This window comes from Schistocerca nitens, chromosome 2 (assembly GCF_023898315.1).
Source record: "Schistocerca nitens isolate TAMUIC-IGC-003100 chromosome 2, iqSchNite1.1, whole genome shotgun sequence".
Classification (NCBI taxonomy): Eukaryota; Metazoa; Arthropoda; class Insecta; order Orthoptera; family Acrididae; genus Schistocerca; species Schistocerca nitens.
In genome coordinates, this window is record NC_064615.1 from 511,939 (window position 1) to 524,303 (window position 12,365).

The 12,365-nt window shown below is 42.4% G+C and overlaps 1 protein-coding gene across 2 annotated transcripts in view; it reads right to left on the bottom strand.

Moving 5' to 3' along the window:
* Positions 1-2,704: 2,704 nt before the first annotated feature.
* LOC126235658 (cytochrome P450 9e2-like) overlaps positions 2,705-12,365 on the bottom strand; it is a 233,938-nt gene continuing 224,277 nt past the window's right edge. Inside the window, exon 9 of one of the 2 annotated variants that reach the window (XM_049944377.1) lies at positions 2,705-3,164. In XM_049944377.1, coding sequence (XP_049800334.1) covers positions 2,998-3,164 — 167 coding nt within the window. In that variant the 3' untranslated portion in view covers positions 2,705-2,997. The remainder of the gene's footprint in view (positions 3,165-12,365) is intronic. The other variant, XM_049944376.1, reaches the window with a different exon arrangement.

Consider the following 12,365-nt stretch of genomic DNA (forward strand, 5'->3'; position numbering starts at 1 on the left):
TATAAGGCAATGATGGATGCGTTAAAAAAATATCTACAACTGCGCTCGAGTGGCCCACTTACTACTCACACCCGACTTCCACCCACGGACTCCACCACTCGACTACTGCTTACCCACTCGCACATTGTTGACTGCACTGCAGTCTTTGCTTAAACCAAGTATGATCTTTGCATAGTGCATAATCGATACTGCATAAGGGTACAGTACCCTGACATGCTGCAAAGCGGTATGAAATGAATTGAGCAATTCAGGTTGGTAGTAGGGATGGCGAATGCTCGACTTCGTTTTATTGGGGACGACTTTGGGAAAATATAGCTGATGTATAGAGGAGAATGCGTGTAGAACGTTAGTGCGATCCATTCTTGTGTTCTGCTCGGGTACTTGGGGTCCCACCAGGTCGGATTACAGGAAGACATCGAAGTAAATCAGAAGCATTCTGCTAGATTCGTTGTTCATAGGCCCGACCAGTTCACAAGTATTATGGAGATGCTTCGTGAGCTGAAATGGGAATCCCTGGAGGGTCTATTGCGGAAATTTAGAGAAGCGGCATCTGAGGGTGACTACAGAACGATTCTACGCCACTAACTTAGATTTCGCGCAATGATAACGAAAGTACAATGAGATAAATTAGGGATTGCATGGAGGCTTATAGAAAGTCGTTTTCCCCTCACTCTATTTGCAGTTGGAAGAAGAAATGAGATGACTAATAATGTGGTACGTGGTACCCTCTACCATGTGAAGTATGTATGTAGATGTAGATGTAAAAATATCATTTGTACGGATACTACACGCAGCATGAAATGTATTCGCAGTTGAGAGTACTATCAACCACCAGCTATATGAGGGGATGACGACAATGAAAATTTGTGCCAGAATGAGACTCGAACTCGTATTTCCAGCTTTGCGTGAGCACTTGCCTTAACCGCTTTGGGTATTCATACAGGACTGAAGGCCACATCCAGCCTTCCGTATATCGTTGTTCCTGCGTCACAAGCCGCACTCGTACACACATCATGTAAGTTCATTTCGGGGGAGGACGTTTTAATTGAAATTCGCTGCCTGCTGTGGGTGAATAAACAGGAGACCACAGCGCCTGTGGTGTCAAGAAGAATGGTGAACTGAGCGAGGTGGCTCAGTGGCTGGCACACTGGACTCGCATTCAAGAGGACGACGGTTCAAATCCGCGTCCAGTCATTCTGATTTAGGTTTTCCGTGATTTCCCTAAATCACTTCAGCCAAATGCTGGGATGGTTCCTCTGAAAGAGCACGGCCGACTTCCTTCCTAATCCTTCCCTAATCCGCTGGGACTGATGAACTCACTAATCGGTCCCTCTTCCGCAAAACCAACCAACCAACCAATCAAGCACAATGCAACGCTTCTTAGAACATGCATGCATGTCTGAAGGATCATGCATCCTTTTTCTTAAGGACACAGGCACTGTAATATCGTACCACATGCAGTGGTTTTGACTCAAAACAAAAGAACTCTTCTAGAACTTAGCATCGTTTTTCTTAAGGACACAGGCACTGTAATATCGTACCACATGCAGTGGTTTTGACTCATAACAAAGGAACTCTTCTAGCATTTAGCAGACGAGAATTTACAATCACTGCTAGCTGAAGTATTTCTCTCAAATTAGTATAGATTATAAACGAAATTATTCATTTCGTCGTTCACTCTAAAATATTAAAGTATAGGTTGCATTTCTAATTAAGAAAAATTTTCTTTTAGATTTTTGTAATTGTATTCTTGGTTAGCAAACAAGTTTTCATATGCAGTATTAATTACAAGAGACAAAACATGTGACAGCATAAATGGAAAAATTAATCAATACACAAATTTCTATACAAAGAAGCAATTTTTTTTTATTAAGGAGTTGATGTAGCATAAATACTTGAACAACTTGGAGCAACAGCGTGCTCCAGTTTTTAACACATAGAAGAATATTGAGACAATATATTTTATACCATAGCAACCGAAAGGAACTTACTGAATGGTATAGTTAGGTACTGATTGTAACAGAGTTTGTAAACAAAAATATAGCGACATTTACTCCCGAGTTATTTGTATTTCGTTATTCTGTGAAATCATTTAATTTTCTTACATACTTTCAGGAACCTCAGTTACAAAAAATCTAATAGAAATTTCAGATCACTGAAGAATTTATGCAGAAGCTATACCCACAGACAGACAGCAGTGTGAGTGCTGTAGCACATCAAGACTGAGAAAAAGGACTGACATTCACTAATGGTCGTCAAAACTATGTAGCAGGTTAATAATGCATCTAGCAACGTCATATCGAAGCTATCAGGCAACATTCAAATTGAACAACACTTGCTATGACATTTTGATCTTAAAACAAGTCAAAGTCAATATGAGTGCAAATATATCACGGCAGTGTATGCGTATGGAAGAACATTAGCATCCTTTCTCTGCCACACAACAGACAACAATAATAGTCAGAGTCTGTACTCACTCAATTTTATCCCGCAACTATTGTGAAATTCACGTCACTATAGTTCTTCTTTGGGAACTATGGAATGTTCCCATAAATCTAGCATAATTTCGGTATTACATTTTGTTGTTTACATCATAAAGTAATATAAAAACGAATTTTCTGGAGGCACATCAAAATGTCATTTATTGCACTAGCCGCGTTCTTAAGTACTTCTCATTATATCCTCAAAGGAAAAAAATTATGAAACCTCGGTAAAGCCTATAAAGCCTCGATCAATAATTGAATCACTTCGTATAATCTACTTAAATTAACAGTAAGGTATAGAAGTCAAACAGTGCAAGTGTAGAAAAATAATGGAATAATGTTTAGAGGCTATTTAAGAAATCACAGTAGAAACTGCACATGTAAATACGAAAGAGCAACATACCACTCTGTGATGTAGCAACCGTTTTGCTCTGACATGTATGATTTCACAGGCACAGTACGTTTTACAAGTGCGTGTATCGTTTGTGTCGTGAGGAGCAGCTGGGGCGCTGGCCTAGACCCTGCTTCGGATCCCGAGCCAGGCGCCGCCTTTGACGGAGAGTGTGGCGCTGTCCGGCTGGAGTCTGAGCGGCACCGGCGTCTTGGCGACCGCCTGGAGGCTGAACCTGGACAGCAGGTGGACGAGCACCACCTTGGACTCCATCAGCGCGAACCTCTGGGCTGCAAAGGCGTAAGTCAGCAGTGAACTACACGGAGACTCTATAGGTGAGCAAAAAGAGGGCAGTGGTAGGAAACCAATTTGGATGGATGAGATGAAAAATGAAACACCTTGAAGGAAGTATTCATGACATTAAAAGTATAATTTTTGTACTTATAGTCTTCAGTCTGAGTGGTTTAATGCAACACTCGAGGCGAATCCATCTGGCGAAGCTTCTTCGTTACTGCAACCTACATCCATTTGAGTCTTATAACTGTAGTCAAGATTTGGTCTCCCTCTCAACTTTTGGGCCCCCACACCTCCCTCCACTTACAAATATACAATTTCTAGATGCCTCAGCATGTGTCCTATAAACTGACCCCTTCCGTTAGTCAAGATGTGTCACGAATTTCGTCCCCAATTCGGCTCAGTACCATGTTAGTTATCCGATCTACCTATACAGTCTTCAGCATTCTTCTGTAACACCCTATTTCTAACGTTTCTATTCTCTTCTTCTCTGAAATGTATATCTTGGACGTTTCACTTTACTAAAAGACTACTCTCCCGACGAATACAAGAAAGCGTTAGAGAAACTGGTATAGGCATGAGTATTCAAATACAGAGATATGTAAACATGCAGAATACGGCGCTGCGGTAGGAAACGCTTATATAAAACAACAAGTGTCTGGGGCAGTTGTTAAGATCGGTTACTGCTGCTACAATGGCAAGTTATCAAGATGTAAATGTGTTTGAACGTGGTATTACAGTCGGTGCTCAAGCGATGGAACACAGTGTCTCCGAGTTGCTATGAAGTGGGGATTTTTCCCGTACCACCATTTCACGAATGTACAGTGAATATCAGGAATTCTGTGAAATGTCAAAACTCTGATGGCGCTACGGTCGGAAAAAGATCCTGCAAGAATGGGACCGACGACGACTGAAGAGAATCGTTCAACGTGACAGAAGTGCAACCCTTCCGCAAATTGCTGCAGATTTTAATGCTGGGCCATCAGCAAGTGTCAGCGTGCGAACCATTCAGCGAAACTTCATCGATATGGGCTTTCGAAGCCGAAAGCTCACTCGTGTGCCCTTGGTAACGGCTTTACGTCTCGCCTGGGTCCGTCAACACCGAAATTGGACTGTCAGTGACCGGAACCATGTTGCCTGGTCGGATGAGTCTCGTTTGAAATTGTATCGAGTGGATGGACACGTACTGGTTGGAGACAACCTCATGAATCCATGGAGGCTGTATTAATACCTTCAGCTGCTGACGGGCGTTGATATATATCAACGGGGACAGGTGAAAATGTGTGCTTAGACCGGGACTCGAACCCAGGATCTCCTGCTTACATGGCAGACGTTCTATCCATCTGAGCCACCGAGTGCACAGAGACAGTCTATTCATCTGAGCCATCGAGTGCACAGAGGATAGTGTGATTGCAGGGAATATCTCGCGCACTATCCTCTGTGCCCGGGTTCGAGTCCCGGTCGGGGCACACATTTTCACCCTTCCCCGTTGATATATATCAGCGCCCGTCAGTATAGACAGCCCTGCACGATTCATGTTGTCAATTCCCTCCAGCACTACTTCAGAATTTAGTCGGCTCCATCCCACGTCGTGTTGCGGCACTTCTGCGACGCTACACGATATTACGCAGGTGCACCAGTTTCTTTGGCTCTCATTTACTGCTTATAGTGCTTCGTTTCCTAATCCAGTTCTATTTTAATCGCTTGATTTAATCTAACACCCTTGTTTTACTTTTGTTAATATTAATCTCATAGCTCTGCAGATGACGAAGAGATTGATGAAATGTATGATGAGATATAAGAAATTATTCAGAGAGTGAAGGGAGACGAAAATTTAGTAGTCATGGGTAACTGCAATTCGATAGTAGGAAAAGGAAGAGAAGGAAACGTAGTAGGTGAATATGGAATGGCGCTAAGAAATGAAAGAGGAAGCAGCCTGGCAGAATTTTACACAGACTATAGCTTACACTTGGTTCAAGAATCATGAAAAAAGATTGTACATATGGAAGAGGCCTGGAGATACTGGAAGGTTTCAGATAGATTATACGATGGTAAGACAGAGATTTAGGAACCAGGTTTTAAATTGTAAGACATTTCCAGGAGCAGATGTGGTCTCTGACCAGAATTTATTGGTTATGAACTGTAGATTAAAACTGAAGAAACTGCAAAAAGTTGGGAATTTAAGGAGATGGGACCTGGATAAACTGACAGAACCAGAGGTTGTAAAGAGTTTCAGGGAGAGTATAAGGGAAAAATTGACAGGAATGGGGGAAAGAAATACGGTAAAAGAAGAATGTGTAGCTTTGAGGGATGAAATAGTGAAGGCAGCAGAGGATCAAGTAGGCAAAAAGACGAGGGTTAGTAGAAATCCTTGGGTAACAGAATAAATATTGAATTTAATTGATGAAAGGAGAAAATATAAAAATGCGGTAAATAAAGCAGGCAAAAAGGAATACCAACGTCTCAAAAATGAGATCGACAGGAAGTGCAAAATGGCTAAGCAGGGATGACTAAATGACAAATGTAAGAATGTAGAGGCTGATCTCACTGGAGGTAAGATAGATACTACCTACAGGAAAATTAAAGAGACCTTTGGAGAAAAGAGAACCACTTGCATGAATATGAAGAGCTCTGGTGGAAACCCAGTTCTAAGCAAAGAAGGGAAAGCAGAAAGGTGGAAGGTGTATATAGAGGGTCTATACAAGGTCGATGTTCTTGAGGACAATATTATGGAAATCGAAGAGGATGTGGATGAAGATGAAATGGGAGATATGATACTGCGTGAAGAGTTTGACAGAGCACTGAAAGACCTAAGTCGAAACAAGGTCCCATGAGTAGACAACGTTCCATTAGAACTACTGACAGCCTTGGGAGAGCTAGTACTGACAAAACTCTACCATCTGGTGAGCAAGATGTATGAGACAGGAGAAATACCCCCAGATTTTAAGAAGAATACAATAATTCCTATCCCAAAGAAAGCAGGTGTTGACAGATGTGAAAATTACGAACTATCAGTTTAATAAGCCACGACTGCAAAATAGTAACGCGAATTCTATACCGACGAAAGGAAAAACTGGTAGAAGCCGATCTAGTGGAAGATCAGTTTGGATTCCGTAGAAATGTTAGAACACGTGAGGCAATACTGATCTTACGACTTATCTTAGAAGATAGATTAGGAAAGGTACTAGCATCTGTAGACTTAGAGAAAGCTTCTGACAATGCTGACTGGAATACTTTCAAATTCTGAAGGAAGCAGGGGTAAAGTATAGTTAGCGAAAGGCTATTTACAATTCGTAGATAAAGCAGATGGCAGTTATAAGAGTCGAGGAGCATGAAAGGGAAGCAGCGGTTGGAAAGGGAGTAGCGTCTTCCCAATGTTATTCAATCTGTATATTGAGCAAGCAGTAATGGAAAAAAAGAAAAATTTGGAGTGGGTATTAAAATCCATGGAGAAGAAATAAAAATTTTGAGGTTCGCCGATGACATTGTAATTCTATCAGAGACAGCAAAGGACCTGGAAGAGCAGCTGAACGGAATGGACAGTCTTGAAAGGAGGATATAAGATAAACATCAACAAATGCAAAACGAGGATAATGGAATATAGTCGAATGAAATCGGGTGATGCTGAGGGAATTAGATTAGGAAATGAGACGCTTAATGTAGGAAAGGAATTGTGCTATTTGGGGGGGCAAAATAACTGATGATGGTCGAAGTAGAGAGGATATAAAATGTAGACTGGCAATGGCAAGGAAAGCATTTCTGAAGAAGAGAAATTTGTTAACATCGAGTATAGATTTAAGTATCAGGAAGTCGTTTCTGAAAGTATTTGCATGGAGTGTAGCCATGTATGGAAGTGAAACATGGACGATAAATAATTTAAACAAGAAGAGAATAGAAACTTTCGAAATGTGGTGCTATAGAAGATTAGATGGGTACGTCACATAACTAATGAGGAGGAATTGAATAGAATTGGAGAGAAGAGAAATTTGTGGCACAACTTGACTAGAAGAAGGGATCGGATGGTAGGACATATTCTGAGGCATCAAGGGATCACCAATTTAGTATCTGAGGGCAGTGTGGAGGGTAAAAATCGTAGAGGGAGACCAAGAGATGAATACAGTAAGCAGATTCAGAAGGATGTAGGTTGCAGTAAGTACTGGGAGATGAAGAAGCTTGCACAGAATAGAGTAGCATGGAGTGCTGCATCAAACGAGTCTCTGTACTGAAGGCCACAACAACAACAACAACAACAACAATCTCATAACCACATTTTAAGATACTATCCATCCTGTTCAACTTATCTTCTGTATCCTTTGCTGTCTCCAGCAGAATTTAATGTCATGCTCAGATCTCAATGTTTTTATTTCTTCTCTCAATTTAAATTTGATTTCAAAACTTCCTTATTTTTTTCTCTTTGCAGCTCCCTTTATGTTCAGGCTGAATAACATGGAGTATGGTGTTCTACCCTGTCTCACTCCCTTCTTAGCTACTGCCTCTACTTCGTATCCTTCGAATCCTATAACCACAGACTGGATTCTTTAGTAGATAACCTTACGACATGCAAAATTATAAAGTGCTAAAGAGCGTGAGGACTATAACATCACTAAAAATAGCCCGAATAAACCCAAAATAGATTTGAGTAACCAGTAGACGGTTAACGGCGCAGAAAGGTGGCATGCATATAGGCTCACAGTAAAGAGCAGACACGAAACTGAAACGTGAAAGAAAGCGGCTGTGCTCCCAGCCCCGTGGACGGGCACAGTGGCAGCGCGAGAGGAAGTGTGCACGGGACTCGGTGATCAGCCTGCGGGGCCATAGCGTCATATTCCGGCATGTTGCCACAACCACGGTGCGTTTGTGAAACCAGTTGATATAGTCTGTCGGTAAACTGAAGAGCGAGCGAGCGAGTCCCCACTCTGCCTACCTTGCTACGTCTCAGGGCGCTTCTACAGGCTGTTTCACAACGTAGTACCGGCCCTGCCGCAGCGCCCGCTTTACATCTGTGGCGACGCCGTGTACAGATACGTCCCGTCTGCGTTTATTTTTAGACAAATGCGTTAAGAGTATAAGGAAAACAAAAGACGATAGCTTCTTCTAAACAAAACATTATAGAGTAAATAATATTAACATAAGAACGGAAATCAGGATTTAACTACAAACATAGAACCGAATACCTATTCGTATGAATGTATGTTCCTCTATTCGTAAGACGAACCAGATATAGTGCAATCAGTCTGTCGAATTTAAGGCTTGTTCTTACTTTGTGTTTCTACTAAAAGGAACAAGTCTTCTTTGAAGGGCTGCATTAAAACTTAACAATTCCTGCAACACGAAGAGTGTTTAAAATGTAACCAGATATTTATAATTACGTGTGTTGTATTAGTTAGATTCGCACTGCTTTTTTTGTCATTGCCTTCGTAAACATGTCTGAAAAGTATTTCCAGGTAAATCCCATTTCACGCAATGTCTTGTGTAAAACATCTTTCTGCAACGAAAATGTACTTTTTGTTTCACGCCAGTGAGTAATTTCCGTAATGTGGGCATTATTTTTTGGTTTATGTAAAAGTCCTCCATCGTTTGTCGAATGACCGATTTTGTGAAACTGTCTATATCGATGGATTTCCTCCCTAAATTGTTAGTTTTCCTTCGCGGCGATTCCAGTAAACCATGCGCCTTGTTTTCGCGTTCCTTCCTTATGCGTCCTATTGTGGCGAGGCTGACGTTTGCATAAGCTGCAGCCCTTTGATTGGGACTGCTAATATTAGCCAACAGTTCTTTCTGTGTAGCCTCCTTAACACAAGCTGTAGTAATGTTAGAGACGATCGAACGCTCGTTCTGCGCAAATATCTCCTTCGTATTCTGCACATTTTCTTGCAATGCAGGGCGATTATCCATCACTTCCGGATACTGAAGTATATCAGTGAGTACACAAAGTCAACTGACTGAGATTGGCAACTAAGATCCCACGAACTGAAACGACATATATCACTGCACGCCGCGCTACACCGCTATATAGGTAACGGGCAACTGCTTTTGGGTTGCCCTGTAGGCCAGTGGCAGGGTTCTTCCGGGAAAGGCCACTTCCCCCCACCAAGAGCGCTGCTCTAGAGTTTACAGACAGACTATATAGCTCTGGGCTGTGCGCAGCGTGCGTGCTGGACATTGCAGCGTGAGCACAGCAAGAGGTGAACGCTCCTGCGCAGGCGCGCGGCCCCAGCGGGTGGTACAGCGTCACTCAAGTCCTGTTCCGACGCTGGAGTGCAGTAAATCTGCCTTTGTCCACGGATCGGCACCATCTACTGTGCTCTTGCCTTTTCATCGGACTAAATTTCCCAGGAACCATGAAAACCTCGGAATACACTGCACACGTGGACTTTGTCTGTCAGTGGGTCGTGGATTGGGAAAATGTAGTGTACGAGATGTGACCGAAAAATTCTCGGCCCACCCAATAAATACTTGTCCTAGCCGAATATCAGTTCAGCAACTAATAGCACAGTCCTTACTAGGTTACATGCCAAATTTTCGTTAAATCTTTTTTTTTTTCAGATACTGGAGTTTGAAGTGTCCACGGTGTGCTCATTTTGAAAAATGGATAAAGAGAGCAAGTGTCCAGTCATCCAATAATTGCTGAAAAAAGGGCGTGCCTGCACGGGAGATCCGTAGTGACATGATGGAATCGTTAGGGGAGAATTGCCCCTTCTATTCCACTGTGAAAAAGTGGGTATCGGAATTCAGCACCAAGATGCACCTCGCAGTGGAAGACCGTTCACGGCCAGTGCGAAGGGAAACATCAGTCCAGTCCAAGATATCATCATGGCAGACCGGCGTGTGACAGAACGTTACAGTACATTTCTGAGAGAGTGGGTCAATCTCAGGAACGCGTTGGACATATCATACGAGTTGTATTTGAAATGCAAAATGCCTCATGTCAAAGTGTTCCAAAAAAAGAAAATAAATTGTACTTGACATGCAAAATGTCTCATGTTGAAGTGTCTAAAAAAAGTTATAGGCATGTCATGTCCACTGAAAACTTGACCCTTTTTGAGACAGATTCTGTAACATTTCTCAAACATTTCCTGGCAAAGGGTTCACCACTTTCATACCAGATCCTGGGCCTGTTATCCTCGCTGAACACCTCACCGAAGGTGAACAGTGAATGGAACGTATTTTGCTGCTCAACTAGTGCGTTTGAGGAACGCCATGAAGGTGAAACGTGTCAGGATAGAACGACTGCTCTTTTCATCAGGACAATGCGGCCACGCAAACATATCGTCGTTGTTATGTTTGCCATCGAGCCCTGCGGTTTCGACCTGCCTTGGCAGCCACGTTATACACACAATTTGCCCCGTCTGACTTTTTTGTCTTCCTTAAGCTCAGGAAACATCTAACAAACCAATTTCCGATCAGATGGCTACAATGGAAGACATTTTTTGCCACGCAGGAGGTAAAGATCTGCAAGGAGGATACGACGGGCCTGCAGCACTGGTGTCAAAACTGGGTGGCCCTAAAAGGTGCCTACGTTGAAAGATAGCCATCAACATTTGAGCTATTGGAAACCTTTATTTGACGGTCAAGAACTTTTCACTCACCCTCGTATTCGGAAGGGGGCTCCTCCAAGCAGACATGGAGAGACCTCAGCCTGTGACTCTCGGATTTCGACGAGCTTATAAATATCAGTTGGTGGTCTCTCGAATAAAACAACTGCCTTGAAACGGTCTAGGTCACTGTGCTCCCGTTTATGAAGCAATCGAGAAAGATGATGGCGTAGGATTCGGTTCGGACAAGGTGGAATCGCTAGAAGGCTCGTAAACAAAGTAACTATACTTATACGTTTCAGGCCTGCGACAAAATTATTCCCGAGGAATCTTGGAATTTCTGATTTCGATGTGTTGCAGAAATGCTCGAGGAGGAATGCCCCTGCTAACACTGGAGGTGGCAAAGTGAAATAAAAGGCTAAAAAGTAATAAAAGGCCTGCACTTAGGTCGAGGCCAAATTCCGTGCGAATGGGCTCGCATCCTGCATCTGACAATACGTTTTACTCTTTTCCAAGAGGATGGAAGCTATCGTAAAAGTTGTATGTTGTCATCACTAACAAAATAAATTTTTTCGTGAAAAAGGGAAATAAATCTGCTTTGTGCCTATGAACTTGGATGACACGTGTTCAGTCTCCGGTACAGGCTATATGTTTCTTTTTGTTTTTCTCACGAAGTATATTATTCTCTTCTGTAGAATGTGAAGATGAAAACATTGCCCAAAGAGTTATCCTCTTGTTGATGGAAACTTTCTCTTTCTGTTTCTCTAAGGCTCACTTATTTTCTCCCCAACGTGGTAAGAGACCACACTGCGTCCGATTGCCTACGTCCAAGAGACAAACATGGAGATTCTCTGTACCACACATGGTGAATGAAACTCGTTTTCCTGCGTGCATTCCTGGGTACGCTAAGAGAAGCATTCTTTGTTCACGTCGTGTAGAGAACGTCTCTTGGATAACAATTTTGACACGTTCATGATACATGTAGATAAAAATTTTCGAGCATTCTAACGACTCCATCCTTATCGTAGCATTTGACCTCGGTTATTTCAGAAGTGACGTAAAGTATGGTAGTGACGCAAACCTGTCCCAGGAGTTACTTTCGAGTGTCGAAGCTCTTCGAAACTGATGGATCACATAATGTGAGCTGTAGTGATGGTACCATTCCGTGCACAAAGGACGGAGAATACAGTACAGCGTGGATTAGCCGTTGTCCTCTCTGACCCACACCACACTCCAGCCGCTGCGTGCTCTGAGACCTGGTCATGCGAGGATAACCACCATGTAGGACTACTGTTCACCTTTCTGACTCTCTGCAGAAAAATTTATATCCTCTGCAAACTATCACTGCCATTCGTTAACGCAATAAAAGGAAAAGAAATTGAGAAATTCAAGAAGAATTTCCGAAATTCCACTGGAAAGACGTGCGCAACGTTCCTGTGTAAATAAAAACTGTAGTGCGTCTGTAACGTAGTCACAGGGTACTTTGAAAACGGTTTTTCTTCAAAATTAACTGGTGGAAGCAGGTTAAATGCGTCTAAACCGCGGATTACAAATAGGATCAGAATATCAAGCACAAATAAGAAGAGACTCTGCATGCCATTAAGGGACACAGATGATCACAAGATTAAATCTTATTACAATCTGTATTGTAAAATTCAAAGT